The sequence below is a fragment of the Eublepharis macularius genome, chromosome 12, assembly GCF_028583425.1.
Source record: "Eublepharis macularius isolate TG4126 chromosome 12, MPM_Emac_v1.0, whole genome shotgun sequence".
Taxonomy (NCBI): domain Eukaryota; kingdom Metazoa; phylum Chordata; class Lepidosauria; order Squamata; family Eublepharidae; genus Eublepharis; species Eublepharis macularius.
Genome location: NC_072801.1, coordinates 30,360,802 through 30,377,432, shown reverse-complemented (window position 1 = coordinate 30,377,432; position 16,631 = coordinate 30,360,802). Strand labels below are relative to the sequence as shown.

General features: G+C 43.0%; 1 protein-coding gene across 3 annotated transcripts in view; it reads left to right on the top strand.

Moving 5' to 3' along the window:
- The window catches only part of LIMD2 (LIM domain containing 2), a 35,530-nt gene that overhangs the window by 15,596 nt on the left and 3,303 nt on the right, over positions 1-16,631 (top strand). For 2 of the 3 annotated variants that reach the window (XR_008597938.1, XM_054992457.1), the window contains exons 2-4: positions 6,346-6,478; positions 7,180-7,224; positions 12,287-12,426. Coding sequence is in view for 2 of the 3 variants with exons in the window: in XM_054992457.1 (XP_054848432.1) it covers positions 6,437-6,478; positions 7,180-7,224; positions 12,287-12,426 (227 nt within the window). In the remaining variant the exon portion in view is untranslated. Of the gene's footprint in view, positions 1-5,923; positions 5,985-6,345; positions 6,479-7,179; positions 7,225-12,286; positions 12,427-16,631 lie in introns of those variants that run through there. The other variant, XM_054992458.1, reaches the window with a different exon arrangement.

Here is a 16,631-nt window from a genome sequence, read left to right as displayed (position 1 = left end):
TCATTTCATAAATCAAATCTTTATTGTCACCAAAGAGTCTGCATTGCAAAAGATACCGTTGCTGGTCACGCATTCCCGGGGCCCACAAGGAAAACCAGAGCATCACCGCCTGTCCCTTGCATACATGAATGCCGCCATCGCATCACGGACCTCCTTCCCCTCCTCCAACACTCCCCGGTCGTTCTCCCCGAACTCCAGACCATCGCCGGGCATTGTCAAAGGCGTGGGATCCCGCAATGAACCCAGCACGCCATGGCCTTTGGCCTCACACAAATTGTGCAGGATCACGCATGCAGTCACAATTGTCACCACGTTCTCCTCTCTGGCCCTCAGGCGATGCAGGAGACATTGCCAGCGTCCCTTCAGACGACCGAAACTGCATTCCACCTTATTCCTGGCCCGTGCCAGACACCGGTCAAAGTACTTCTGCTGTTGCGTGATTGCGAATTTCCCATAAGGTTTCATAAGCCATCGCCGCATTGGATACGCACCGTCAGTGATCATCAGTGGTGGCACAGATACACCGTTCACAGTCAGGGTCGGATTTCCAGGGACAAAAACGCCAGTGTCCATTGCCGCACAGATGGCCGAGTTGCGGAAGACAAAGGCATCGTGATTCTTGCCACTCCAGCCCACCTCCGCGTCCACAAAACGTCCGGTGTGGTCAACTGTCCCCTGGAGCAAGATGGAAGAGAAGTTCTTGCGATTTCCATATTGGTCCGGCCTCCCCCGGGGCTGACCGATGCGAATGTGAGTTCCATCTATCGCCCCGACACAGTGGGGGAACCCCAGCGCGGAATACCCGTCCATGATCTGAAACGCAAGGAAAAGAGGATCAGTCTAGACCCCGAGTCGGCCACGCACGACATGACCAAACCACACACACACAAAAAATCACTGCGGTCGTGGACTGGCCAATCATTGTTGCGATGGCTCGAAATTCTAAATATCGCTAGTGCGCAAATGCAGATATAAATAAAAAAGATTTCATTAGGGAACAGTCTACTTGGCAATGACACTCACCTTTCCGACCTCCTCCCCAAGGCAAACCAGCTTAGAGAGCAGCTCCTTCTCAATGGCGAAGCAGACCTCCAGCACAGCGTCCGAAACAGTCGATAACCCCAAACCGAAGTTGTCCCCCGCGACGCGGTAACATGCTCCAGTGGCAAGGCACCATACTGCCACGGCCACCCTCTTCTCCACGGAGACGGGCTCACGCATGTTGGTACTCTGCCGTTCCAAGGTTGGTCGAAGCACACCCACAAGCTCCATGAAGGTCCCCCTGCTCATTCTGAAGCACTGGATCCAATGTTGGTCGTCCCAAACACGCAACACTATGCGCTCCCACCAGTCCCAGCTGCGGGGATAGACCCAACAGTCCCGCGGTTCTCTAATGTGCGCAAGTGCATACCACCGCTGGTGAAGCCGATATCTTCGCAAAGCGGCCCTTCGAGCGGTTCTGGCCGGGTTGCCACAATGGAAAAGTAGTGTGGCAGCCCTTCTTCTCCGCATGATGTGCCACAGATGCGCTTGGCACAGCGCCGTCGAGCTCTGGAGCAGGAGAATCACCAGCTGAGCCATCATGAGAAAAATTTCTCTCTCGGGCGCCATGTCAGCTTCTACTGCTCACGACGCACTAAGACAATGATAGAGAATCCAGAAGAGAATCGGCAACCAATACTCTTCCTAAGAACTTCGCGGGTCGAGTTGACCGGCCAATCGCCAGCCAGTTGACGTAGCGTGGTCGCAAAGCTGCGCAATTGCGCAGCTGCGCAAAATACGTAACAAAAAAAAATAAAAAAAAAACACGGGCCAACGAGGGCCCCCGACGTCAACTGTGACGGGAAAAAAGCAACCAATGCCCGGCGACTGCAGTTGCCCGTGCGAGCAGCCGGGAGCGAGACTACACGGGACTACACGGAACACGATGGGACCAAACGCTGCAACGCGAAACGAAACGGATGGCCGGTAAGCGAATATAACCGCTAAAGAAACGCGATTTCTGCCCATCTGGAATCGGCCTAGGTAGGAGAGGATGTCTTTTCAGCATTCTAGTAAGGTCATCAGCAACTCTTGAAAGGTGCTTGAGGAATTCATAAGCACAAGAGACTATCTGCAATACTGAAAGAGAACAAAGCCTTTCTTTCCTTGCCTTCCAGAGCCACTTGAATTTGTTGCTATCCAGATAAAAACTACTAAATACTTTGCTACAGACATTTTATCCAATGTATCTGCTATGTTTGGCAGCGGATAGCTATCCTGGACTGTTCATCTGTTTACTCTTTTGTAGTCAACACGGATCCTCAAATCTCTGTTGCATTTATTTACAATGACTATTGGGGAATCAAGATGAGTAGCTGTATTTGTCTGTAGCAGTAAAAAATAGCAAGTGTCCAGTAGCACCTGTAAGACTAACAAAATTTGTGGTAGGGTATGAACTTTTGTGAGCCATAGCTCACTTTCTTGAGATACAAAAGTGAAGTATCTGAAGAAGTGAGCTACATATGAATAAACTTTTTTTTATAGCAGCCTGATATGGTTAAAGGATTTGATACGGAGATTACTTCACTGGCACACACCTCGACTTTAGCACTTTATCATATCTCCTGAGTTCTTCACCATCGTATGAGAACATGCATATTTCTGTTCCAGTTGCTACTTAGTAGTACCTTCTCCTGCTCCTTATGTCAAATCAATACCTAGTTCACTTCCCGACCTAGTTCCTGCATAGCTCTTAACATCCACATCTTGAAGAGGCACCAGTTGTCTTGGAGACTGCCCCTAAAGACTGGTTCTTTGTGAGTTGTACTTCTTAGTTGTTCACATTAAGTGCTCTAACCCAGAACTCCCCTTTTGGCTCAGCTTGAAACTAGGTTCTATTGAATAACAAGCCTAGATGAATGATGTTGGGTTCAAACAATCCAGTCCTTCCCTTGTAGCTGATTACCTTCACCAGTACTAGGCCTCACCAGCACTTTATTATGAGCCCCTACAGAAAGCAGTTCTTCTTTCTCACTATGCTGACGTGGTGTAGGCTTGTGCTGCCTGCTAAGGGTCAGATTTATCCATTTCAGTTGGATAACTGTTTTTCTCTGCAATGGAAAAGCAAGGTTTGAGTCTAATAGCACCTTAAAGACCAACCAGATTTCCAGGATATAAGCTTTTGAAAGTCAAGCTCCATCATGAGATAGATTTTTTTCATGTTCACAGTTAGTAGAGGTATCCAAGAACAAATGTGTTCTGCTGACAGTCCATACATCCTTCTTATTTATTATTATTATTTTCATTTACACCCAGTCTTTCTCCCCCATAGGGACCCAGAGAGGCTTAAATTGTTTTCCTCTCCTCCATTTTATACTCACAACTATGCTGTGAAATCGTTTAGGCTAAAAGTGGTTAACTGGTCCAAGGTCATCCTTGGCAGAGTGGGGATTCAAACCTGGGTTTCCCAGATCCTAGTTCTTGTCCAACACTGTAACCACTAGACCACATTGGCTCTCGTAATTGCACTAGAAATCTCAGTGGGGATTTGAATGTTGAATCCCCCAAATCCTAGTCCAGCACTCTAACCAATACAAAATACTGGCTGCCAGGGCTTTTTTTCTGGGGAAAGAGGTGGTGAAATTCACTGGGTACCATGTGTGCGTGTGCACTCCTGGGACAACGTGATGACATCACTTACAGAAAGTGACATCATCGCACAGTCCATGGCCACGTTGGAAGTGCTCCTGCACTCCACAGGGGGCCCGATTTGTGCCCAGATCAGCCTGGAACACACTGCTGCCATGTGAGAGAGCACTCCGCAGCCCAGCAGCAGCCTGATCCTGGCCATTTCAGGCCCAAATTGCGCCAAAACTGGCCCAAAATGACCAAAACAGGCCTGAAACAGCCTGGATCGGGCCCGAATCAGCTTGGAACATTACTCCATAATGACAGGTTTAGAGTGGCCTATCGGCAATCAGCTTGCTAAAGTTCAGTATGTCAAGTTTAGCATACTAATATACGTAATATCTCTAGGAATTAACATTCCAAGATAAGTAATGGCATCTGGGCACCATCAAAAATATCCATCAGCAAATACATTCCATGATACGTTGTCTCTCAATGGCATCAACTCTGATTTTGTCCAATTAATTGAACAGCCAGACAAATAACCAAAATTATTAATCAAGCTCATTAATACAGGAATGGAAGACTGAAATAATAATTATTATTAGATAGATAGATAGATAGATAGATAGATAGATAGATAGATAGATAGATAGATAGATAGATAGATAGATAGATAGATAGATAGATAGATAGATAGATAGATAGATAGATCATCTGCATATAAAATAATTTTAAATTTCAAGGAGTTATGTACAAAGCCATGTATATTATTGTTTTTGTCTAATGGTACGAGCTAGAGGTTATAAACATAAATAAGAGGACAAACATAAATAAGAGTACCCCTCTCAAGAGGAAAAGGCGCAGAAAATAAGCCATCCATCTGTACTCTACCTCTGGGGGATGAATAAAGAATTCTAATCCATTTCAGAAATTTGTGAGGCGAGCCAAATTTAGTCAGTGTAGCAAAAATAAATGTCCAGTATATTTTGTCAAAACCCTTTTCAGTGCTGAGTGAAAGAATAATTTGATCTGATCTCTGTTTAGTGCAATTACACCATCTACCAACCTAAGATTGTTAGAACCATGCCTACCTTATATAAATCCTATTAGGTCTACATGTACCAAAGTTGTAATAACCTTCTGAAGTCTTAGCAAGAATAACAGTTAATATCTTAGCATCTACATTCATCAAAAAAGGGTCAAAAATTTGCACATTGAGTATGGTCTTTGCCAGGCTTTGAAGTCACTCATTTCATTTTTATTTCTTATGGTCAAAGACCATATAGAATATATACATCCTGTAGTAATGTTTCCAGTTTCCTGGTTTTAAAAATCTCATTGTACAATTTATATAATTTTGGAATTAGAAACTCTGAAAAGGTTTTATACTATTCAGTAGGCAACCTATCTGATCCAGGAGATTTGCCAGTGCTCATATTCATTATCACAGCCTTAATTTCATCCATATGCAAAGATTCAGCAAGAAGCTATAGCTGAGTAATATCTAAAGATGGAAGATCAAGGTGAAATAAATTATTACAAATCTTTTTCTAAGAGTTCTTTGACTTTCCTGTACAATTTAGAATAAAACTTTTGAAACTAAATTTATTTGAGTAGTAGCAGTATATATTATATTCTTCTCATCCTTAATCAAAGGAATATAATTTTTATTCTTTTGCTCCTTTAAACAGTATGCTCATAATTTACCTAAGCTAAGTACTTGCTGCCACCAACCTGTTTTGATAATTTTCCCGTAACTGACAAGAGTCCAAGTTACTACCCCTATCCCCTCTGATTCTCTGGATAGCACCTCGTTGCACAAGGGTGTGTGTGCGCATGCGGCTTAGACATGCAACCCTGGCAAAATGGGAAATCATAATGAACATGTGGCTTCTGGGCCCACAGTTCATTATAGAGTCTATTCTTAAAAATGGCTGTTTTTCATTTAATGTTTTTTTTCTTGAACCACCAGTTTGAGGAAAAGTTCTTTAGAACTTGAAAGCTTGAATCCTGCATTTTGAATGTTGATTATCCTCTTTAAAGGATATCACTGCACTGCCTCTTATTTTTTGTATACCACCTGCTACAATGTAGCTATTCCAGGAAGCTTTGATTATAGTGACAATATTGTATGCCCTGCTGTGTTGTGGACCTTGGTTTGGTTGTCAGATTGCAAGAGGTTGCAAAGCTTGAGCTTCACAGTTCAGTAAAGAGAGCAGGAAATAACAAACCAACCGCAGAGGGGAGCGGAAATGAATCAGAGCCATTTCTCAAGCAGCCTGAAATTTTTTGGAGAAAAAACTATACAGTAAGCAACCCAGGTGGCAGAGAAAGGGGTCTTGGCTTGCCTCCCTCTTCTGAAGTCCTTGCAGGTAGGACTGTGTCTGGCATGGACTAGCGAGCAGCAGAAGGGTAAGGGCTAGAAAGAGGCAGTGAAGGCAAGGTCAAACTAGATGGGATGCTTCAGCAGCATTTGAAAGAAGTACTTGAAGGAGAACGGAGACATGGCTTGACATGGCAAGGAGGCAGAGTAGAATTCTATTTGCAAGGCACAAAGCACAGAAAGGAAAGCTTGGAGGGAGATCAATGAGCCGATAGTTGAACTGGTGCCGAGCAGAGAGAGGAAGAAATTTAACATGACCCCCGGTTCAGGAGGTCTGAAGAGATTAAAATCTCAGGTTATCATCTGTCCTGTGAAGGATTATGTTTTTCTTCTGTTGCTGCTTTTTCCAGGGATTGAGAGATCCAGCCTAATCTGTACCCAGACAGAAGAATTGGCTAACAGACTGAACCTAGAAACTTGTGTGAGGAAAAATAAAAAGCCATGTTCCAAGCCAAGGGTCCAGCCAGTACAACCTCCACTCATGTATGTATTGAAATCAGATTGCAAATTTAATGTATTGTTGATATATCTGGGAAGAGAGTCAGGGGAGAGAAAGAAAATGCCTCAGCACTTCTAAAAAACCTGTAACCGAGAGCATGCAAGCCTCGTCTCAGCTAAGAAATCCAGTGAATTGTATTTATGTCAATCAATACCCTCAGAAATTCTACACATTGTAGGATGCTTTGGGGGAATTTATGTAAAATTTAACAGGTTTCATATTGTGTAGATATGCCTCCCTCCAGTTTTAGAAGAACTCTTCCTTTAGAGAAAGAGCAAGATCCAGGTCCAGTAGCATCTTAAAGACCAAGGAGATTTCCAAGACATGAGCTTTCAAGAGTCAAAGCTCCCTAGGAGTTTTAAGGTGCTGTTGGACTCGGATCTTGCTCTTCAATTGCAGGCCAGCACGGCTACCCACCTGAAACTCCCTTCAGAGATATTCTGAAAACTAACATGTAGCAGTTCTGAGATCAAAAATTACTTAATGAACCAGAGAGTAAATCAGAAATCAGAGTTCAATATAAAATGTTTGGACATCAAGCAGCAGTAGCAGAACTTGAAGTCTTGTAATGCTGCCTAGTCCCCATCTCTGTCTCTTCAACATTACTCCTCAAGGCAAGGCATTGCATAGGTTTTACAGAGCAGCTCTCATTACTGTTCTACCCTTCTTCTTTCTCTCTTTTTAGGAGGCAAAAAGCGACTCGGGAACATCCACTGTGCAGAGATCTAAGGTAGTCTGTCTTTACTTTATGACATTAATATTTCTCTGGAATAGGTCAGGAAAATAAAGAGACTGTTGGGTGTGTCTTGGTACCTGGCATTAGTCAGGGTTCTGACTGGGTCAGCGGGCCATGCTGAACCAGTTAAGTAATGCTCAGACTCCATTTTATTGTGGCATGGTGAGCAGTGCACTATAAAATACATCAAAATATCCTGTTGTGGAGGAAACTGAGAATTCCTAAAACTGACATCAGACCGAAAAAAGACCAAGTGGAGAGGATGAAGTTCCTTCCTCTAATCACTCCTTTTTGCAGGCTTTTCCAACCCCAGAATCTCTAATTACAAAAGCTTTAGCTATCTTCTGTCTGGGGGAAGACTCTTCTGCAGATGTTGAAAGACACACTTCCAAAAAGAGAGCACAGTTGCTTTTTCTAAAGGTCTCATCTCCAGCGAATGTTTCCCCCCCTCCTTGAGACTTCCATCCAGAGGCAGCCTCCTTTCAAATAAGAATGTAATGGGTTCTTTCAAAACGCGTTATTTTATTTATTTGCTTTATTGATTTATTTACTTCATTTATAGCCTGCCTTCCTCACTGAGGCTCAAAGCAGATTCCAGAGTATAAAATGATTGGACTGCAGAGACCTCCAATTAACAATGCAGTAGAACTAGACTTACAGACTTGGACAACAATCCAAAAAACTCACCCGTTTTAATGCACGGCATACCATTATACACAAAACAAGACACAAATGTTGAATGTTGATTGGGTAGGGGGGAGAAGGAAGGGGAGCAATAAGTAAGAAGCTGAGTAAGAAACTGTTGCAGGCTTTGTGTGGGGAGAAGGGCCAAGCCGAGGACATCATGGAGAAGGTCAGGGTGTTAGAAGGAAGAGGTCTGTCTGACCAGCTACGTAGCTGGTCTGGGAGAAGAACCCTGGGTCAGGGAAAACAGCAAGGGAGGAAGGGCTATTTTGGTATATTGTTTAAAGTGCTTGGAATCAAAGGGTTTCAACTGTGATTTTAATTGATAAACTTCATTCAGCACCTTGGAAAGTTTCTTTTTTAAAGAATGTTTGTGTTGAAAGAAAAAGATACCTTTTTGTAATGAATTTATAGGAAGAAAAGACATCCTAGTGTGAAAGTGGATTCTCAAAGAAGCCTTGCTGGCCATCTAAATGCCTATGCTGCAAACAAGGAGTGAAAGCACTTAGTCACCTAGCTGCACTAATTTTAGGGGCCGGAGTTCTAAACAGTGAGGACGCTTCCCATAACAGTCAAAGGGACAGAAACCTGGAGGCAGCCCTTTAAAAGTCTTATAGAGACAAAGGCATGGCCATTAAGGATTCAGAAGCCAGGACATTTGTTCTGAGTTGGAAAAATACTTTGCAGTATGCTTCCCCGCTCCTCCCAAGTTACACAGGAGCTTCCTTAAGTGTCATGATGCAGCTTGTTGTTTTGCACAGAATGTCAGCCTCTGACCATCTCAGATCCAGCATGGACATAGTCCGGTTCTTTTCCAGGTCCCTGACAACTAGATAACACCTGCAGCTTTTTTGCTGGAATGTAAATCCAGCATTTATGATAGTCTGGTATTCCCCTTCAAGAAACTGTTTGGAGAAGTGCTCTTCAGAGTGTTGGAGTGGAGATAAGAGACAAAAAGAGACAAATACACTCTGCATTGTAAAGTGACCCTCAATAACAGATAACAGTTCCTCCCGTTCTTTTAGTCTTGTTATAGACAAAGAGGCTTTAGACCATCACAACAGCCCTCCAGATTACAGTCTTGACTTGCAACCTCCACTATTGAGTATTTTCTTCATCACAGATGACTCCCCCTTCTTGCTGGTGGGAAGTCAGTTACAGCACTTCCAACAAGGTTGGAAGGCTGCATGTACAGACAAGTAGGTAGTTCAAACGACCAAGGAAAGCTGCCGGAGTGTACCTCAAGACAGATTTGTTCACTTTTAGAGGTTTAGATGGCCAGCCACAATCTGGTTCTCCAAGCTATCGGTCATATCCTAGACATGAAAGTCAGTGCCATAGTTGCAAACGTTGTATGACATTTATTCTTATTTCTTATTGTTTCAAAGCAAAACAGAGTCTTGAGGGTGATTCTCAACCAACTGTTCAAGTCTGTCAAGAAACACATGTTCCACATGGAGCCTCTCAAGACTATCTGGCTTCCAAAGTTACCTCAAAACTCTGCTGGCACATTCTGATACCCCCAAGCCACTGGAAATACTTGTAGTTTGCCTACAGCCATTTCTTCCAGTACAAAGCCTTCCCCTTCCCTCTTCCATGCCCAAGTGTTCATAAACCTAACGGTTGCCTTCATGACATCCATGTTTCCCTGTATACAAACTTCCCATACAATCCTGAGTGTATTATTGATGTAATACCATGTTTTTGCATTGTTTGACATGCTGTTTAATACCTGTACTTTGTTCAGACAATAGCTCTGTTTCAAAATTTCTGTAGTTCCTAATCCTATTACTTGGTTATTCGATGTATCATCCTGTTGATTGGATTGATTTACATAGCATAATCCACATTACCTCCTCTTGGATACACACCTTAACGTGGTGACAGGGTTTGAGTGAAGCTGAGAGCAATACCGTCAGGAGTGCAGTCTAAACGCCTAGCGGAGTCACTCCAGGTAGTCTGAGACGCCAGACTAAGATGCATCCATGCCCTTCGTGAATCAATGGTCATATTAGCAGAAGAAAATTGACAGTTCCAGTGGTGATGGGGGCGGACGAATCCTTGAAGGATAGCTACTAGTCAGTTGCAGTAGTGGAAGGTGACACTGGCGAAAGATCTTTCACAGACAACTGCAGTATTACTTCAGCTAACCCTGGTTAGTGCTACACAGAAGAAAGCAATGGTAAACCAGTTCTGATAATCTCTTACCTTGAAAAGCCTATGATAAGACAACCCAAATCAAAAGAAAATATAGTGCTGGAAAACAGGACACCAAATCAGAAGGCACTAAGTTGGCTACTAGGGAAGAGCAGAGAATGAATACGACTAGTGCTGTTCTTAATGATGGGACTGGATTAAAGCGGAAAGGATGTCCAGTTGCTGATAATAATAATAATAACATTCGATTTATATACTGCCCTTAAGGATGACTTAACACCCACCCAGAGCGGTTTACAAAATATGCCATTATTATCCCGACAACAACAAACACCCTGTGAGTTGGGTGGAGCTGAGACAGCACCTAGAAGCTGTGACTGACCCAAGATTACCCAGCTGGCTTCAAGTGGAGGAGTGAGGAATCAAACCCAGTTTTCCAGATTAGCGACCACTACATCAAACTGGTTTATAGATATTTTGCAAATAGATTAAAAGGAAAGTCCTAAGCTCTGTGACATCTATAGTAGGAACAAGGAATGTGAGAAGTAAGGATCCACATAAGCTTGAAACTATAAAACAAGAAATGGAAGTTTAAACATTGTATCTTTAGGTATGAGTAAACTAATGTGTTCTGGATTAGCATATTTTCAGTCAGAAAACTGCAAAATGTTTTACTCTGGAAGTTGCAAACTCAGAAGAAACAGTATTGCTCTGATAGTGAGACAAGATGTAGCACAAGCAATCCAGAGCTATAATGCAAAGTCTGACCAAGTAATATCAATCAGACTTCATGGAAGGCCTATCAAGATAACCATCATTCATGTTTATGCCACAACTACAAATATTGAAGAGGAAGAAATTGAAAGTTTTTATGCAAGCGTCCAGGAAGAAATTGATCGTACACCTAAACAAGATGCACTAATAAACATAGGTACCTGAAATGCAAAAGTAGGAGACAAAGCAGAATCAAACATTTTGTGGAAAATTTGGACTAGGATTACAAAATGAAGCAAGAGAGCAACGCTTAAAGTTTTGTGAAACAAACAGTTTGTACATTGCAAACACACGCAGCTGAATAGTCCAAGGGTCCCCAACCTTTTTGAGCCTGTGGGCACCTTTGGAATTCTAACACAGTGCGGTGGGCACAGCCACAAAATGGCTCCCACAAAATAGCTGCTTAGGAGGTGGAACCAGACACAAAAAGCTTACCTTCAGTCACAAAATCAAGATCTTTGTACTGTGGAAAAAGCTTTTGCCAAAGCAATGTTTTAAAAAATCTGCACAGCCAACCAAATCTCCAGTGGCCAATCAGAAGCCGTGCTTGGCAAAAGCCCCACCTAGCCCCACCCACTTTCTAAAAAACATTTGGTGGCCACCAGAAAAGGTTTTGGTGGGTGCAATGGTGCCCACAGGATGCAGGTTAACGAAGATTTTACAATATTAGCATTTCATAACCATCAAGAAACTGCTTTACAATTCTTCTTAATTCACTTATTTTGCTGACTTTGATCTTCAAATTAACTTTATGGATTAAATGCTATATAATAATAATAGGTCATATTCCTGCATCCTGTTTTGGTGATTTTTTGTTACTGGATCTTTGATAAAAACAACAGCAAAACAAGGCTTCAAGTATAGTTACTCAGAGTTCTGTTATTTTTTCTTCACTTTTTTCATACAAACTATTCTGGGACAGGAAGCATCTTGGTATGATGACGTTATGGACTTTGCACTGCTTATAAATGCCTTGTTGCTTATATGTTATTCTTGCCATTGTATATATTGTGTCACTTGGTTTTAACCAGGGCTTTTTTCCTGGGAAAAGAGGTGGTGGAACTCAGGAGTGCACAATGACATCACTTTGGGTCAGCTGGAACAAGGGGGGAGTTTTTTAAAGTTTAAATTGTTTTTGGTGAAAATGGTCACATGGCCGGTGGCCCCGCCCCCTGATCTCCAGACAGAGGGGAGTTAGATTGCCCTTCGCTCTGCGCCATGGCACGGAGGGCATTCAAAACTCCCCTCTGTCTGGAGATCAGGGGGCAGGGCCACTGGCCATGTGATCATTTTCAAGAGGTGCTGGAACATCATTCCACCACATTCCTGCTGAAAAAAAGCCCTGGTTTTAACCAATAGGAGAGTCAGAATCCTAAAGCGTTCAAATAAAGTGTCCCTGTTGCAATGCTTTTACCCCTATTTCCTTTTATTTGTCACTCAGTCGTTCAGCTTGAAGGCCCAGGTGAAGGAGACATGCAGTGCCTGCCAGAAAACTGTCTACCCCATGGAACGTCTGGTGGCTGATAAATTTGTTTTCCATGCCACCTGCTTTTGCTGCAAGCACTGCCACACCAAGCTAAGGTGAGTCGGGAAAAGCAAAGCTTTGTGCTCTGAGGGAAGGGGATGGCGAGGGATACTAGTGAGTTGGGCATTTGCTTCACATGCTTCCTCCCCTGTTTAGATTCGTATGTGGCCTCACTCACCTCAGCAACCATACTAGGAACCAGGCCCAGTGAGAGGGTTAAACAGAAAGGCTGTTCTGGTACAACAAGGCAATCAAACGGGAAAAAAACCACTGGAAACAATGACTAAAGTGTGCTATTTATAATGATTAAAGTGCCAGTACTCTACATAAGAATAAATAGTAATTGTAAAAGCCAATACAAAATATATTCAGTACATTGATAGATACAGTAGCAGTGCAATGTATTTTTCATACAGTAAGAGATGATTCTTTTTCTTACACTTTTATAAATACAGTCACAATGAGGCTGGAAATGGTGACAGCTTGTAAAAAAGAGTGTTGCAAGAGGTTCCAGGATGTTGTGTGGAAACTGGACAGCATTGATTATATAATAGTCGGCCCAGGAGGAAGATTCTTGCGAAACGAGCTCTGAATTTCAAGCTGGCAAGCTAGTTGGCCGTTGGAAGTGCTTTTGGGGTATCACATCTGCACCTCTGAATGGATAGACTGTCCATTATACCTAAAAAGGAAAACTAAGACATTAATGAACTGGACTTGAATTTATTATACTTACCTGGATGCAACCTTCTATAATTGGCAACTGAGCCCTGTTATTGAAAAATAGGGAAAAGAATACTGTATGAAAGGTTCATTGCACTGTTACTGTATTTATAAACATAAACATGTAAGAAAAAGAATCCGTCTCTTACTGTATGAAAGGTTCATTGCACTGTATGAAAGGTTCATTGCATTTATTCTTATGTAGAGCATTGGCACTTTAATAATTATAAATAGCACTCTTTAGTAATTGTTTCCAGTGGTTTTCTTTCCTGTTTGATTACCCAGTCGGAGCATTAGCCAGAGGGCCTAGGCAAGAAACCTAGTTTGTTTTTTGATGAAATCTGCACTCTATATAATGTTGCTATTGGAGAGTGTGTCCTTTAGGACTGAAGCTGTGAAGAGCTTTGAAAGTCAAAAACAGCACCTTGTATTGAGCCTGGTGTAGCACGGGCTTAATATGGTCTCTGCAGCAGATATCAAGAATTGGACTTGAAGGACAGCCCCATATAGAGTTTTATTATACTGCCAACCTCTGTGTCAGGGGAAATGTAACTCCATCCAGCTTCAGGAGACTCTCTGTTCCTGGATCAGCCTGAGCACTTCTGTCTTTTCTGAATTAATTTTCAGATTATTTCAGATTAATCCTCATCCAATCCTTTGCTATTTACACCATTTAACACTTCTGCTGCCTCCTTGGATTTTGCTTGAGGGGTGCAGAGAGCTGTATATCATCTGCATAGTGATAATACTGAGCTCCCGATCGCCAGATGGTTTCCCCCAGCAGTTTCAATTAGATGTTGAAAAGCACTGGAATGAGATTGAACCTTGTGGTCCCCTGTACATGAATGGCCATGGATTGAGCTGAAGTCCCCGAGCATCGCTTCCTGGTATCTGCTTTCCAGGAAGGAATGAAATTAGCAACTTTGAGTCCCAGATTAGCCAGTTGAATCAGAAGGATAACTTAAGTGATGGTACTGAAACAACTCAGAGGTCCAGGAGAACCAACAAAGGCACACCCCACCAGTTGGTCAACCCGTGTAGTATCTAAGAGTGACCAAGGTAAATTTCTGTGCCATTGCTAGGTTTGAATCCAGACTGAAAAGGATGTAGATACTAGGAATACTTGCAGTTCCATTCTAAGACCTCCCACGACCCAAGGGAGATCAGATACTGGCCTGTAATTACTGAGATGGGTGCTATCTAATTACGGTGGCTTCAGGAGCAGTGGGATTTTTTTTGTTTTTGTTTTTACATTGCCAGGTATTGTACTTTCCTGCGATTAATGATTGATAATTGGCATCTTCTAATTGGTTGGCCCCATATCTCTAATTTCATTGTCTGTGAAGGATGCCAGTCTACTGGGCAGGTGGTGGGCCTCACCTCTGCAATTATCTTGTCCCTGTCCCCAGGCGAAGTTCCCTGAAAAGTATCCATGTGAACCTGACAAGTAGAAGCCTCAGGAACTGAATTCACTGTAACTATTATTAAAGCAGAGTCAAGGTCAGATTTTATCCACAAAATGCCCAACAAATTGGTCATAATGAGCTGCAGTGCATTCTGCTAATTGCTCCAGAGGTGGGGGTGGGGAGGGAGAATGTAAAGGGCCTCTTGCTCACTTAGACAGTGTCACTAGATGGGAGCTTTGAGAAGGGAGCTTTGAGTCTCCCCAAGCTTATACTCCTGAAAATCCTGTTGGTCTCTAAGGTGCTACTGGACTCAAATCTGGATGGCAGAAAAGTTATCATTTCATCACTGCCATCACCAAGGCTTTTTTTCAGCGGGAAAGGGGTGAACGGAGTTCTGGAACCTCTTGAAAATGGTCACATGGCTGGTGGCCCTGCCCCCTGATCTCCAGACAGAGGGGAGATTAGATTGCCCTCTGTGCCACTCCCCTCTGTCTGGAGATCAGGGGGCGGGGCCACCAGCCGTGTGACCATTTCCTCCGAGGGCAACCCACTGAGTTCCACCACCTCTTTTCCCAGAAAAAAAGCCCTGGCCATCACCACCATAGAATGTGCTCTGACCTGTGTTTGGTTTGACTCAGCCTAAATTAAACTCTACCATTCCTCTAATCATCTTCCCTTGCGCTTCAGATCCCCAAGTTCTGCTGTGAAATAGGGGGTGAAGTAAGCTTCAGTAAAAAGGAGAGAATGCTCAAGGAAAATAATGTCTGTTGTACGTTGAGTCTCCTGATTCCAGAAACCCACTAGATCTTCTATGTGATCACCAGCCATGTAAGCAGGAAAATCTCTCCTATTAGTCAGAAAACTATTCAGATCCATCCTTTAGGGTTGGACAGTCCTATTAAGTCTCCACCCCTGCAGAGGCTTTGAGTTGTCTATTTAAAACCCTGTCTGTTTGAGAGCAGATACCATTGCATCTTTGTGTTTTAGCTTTATTCAGTTTTTAGCAATGTTGAAGTCTCAGGGAGGTAGTTTTAGTTGTAAGCCGCCTTGAATAGGTCTCTGAAGAGGTGGCATATACATTTTCTAAATAACTATAGATCACTCTGGCACCACTCCAGTCACCTTGCTGCTTTCCACCATTACCTAGGGTAACCAGCATAACTTTAATGGGGGGAGAATAGGCTTTATTCTGCCCAACTCTTGTCTACGTACGGTACATGCAACTACTCATAAAGAGTTTATTTTATAGAACAACATGGCATTCATAACTTAAATTGGAGGTAAATGGATTCGGTATTTAGCAGTATTTGCCAAGGATTTCATGCAGGCAGGCTTGCCATAAATATTCCTTTACGAAGAATCAGCTTTCCTAGGCCGCCCCTGCTGGAGACACATTTCTCCTGGGTCAGAAGCAATTCCCTGTCTAATTGCCTTATCTCCTAGCCATCTCTTCTCTTCCTCAGTCAATTCACTGTTTTCTAACTGTCATTTTTAACTGGTTCTGTCCTTTATAACTCCTCCTTTTGGCTCATGTAGTTACAAATACATTATAATAATGCTTCCATCACAGCAGACTCTGATTTTCTACTTACTAATGGGGATTAGAAGCTTCGCTCAATCCATCCACATGCATTGAAAGTGCGGAGAGAGCACATGCTGCTCTTCTTCCTCTCTGCTGCCACTTAAGGGACCAGTTGTCTCTGTAAGTTTATACATTGCAATACACCTTTTGTCTTCTGCTGCTTGGGCACTAAAAGCCATCATCTTAGGAGGGGTTTGGTGGTGGAAAGAGCCCTCAAGTCAGAGTTGACTTATGGTGACCCCTAGTGGGGTTTTCATGGCAAGAGATTAACAGAGGTGGTTTGCCATTGCCTGCCTCTGCAACTCTGGTCTTCATTGGTCTCCCATCCAATTACTAACCAAGGCCAACCCTGCTTAGCTTCTGAGCTCTGACCAGATCAGGGTCTCCTGGGCTATCCAGGTCAGGGCTAGGAGGGGTTTAGACAGTGTCGTTTGCTTACAGGAAATCCTCACCCGGATGCAAAAAATGCCCATAAATTCTTTAAAAAAATTTTTTTCTTTTTACAAATACACCCCCTTGTGGTGACTCATAAATATAACCATGGGAAAGGGAT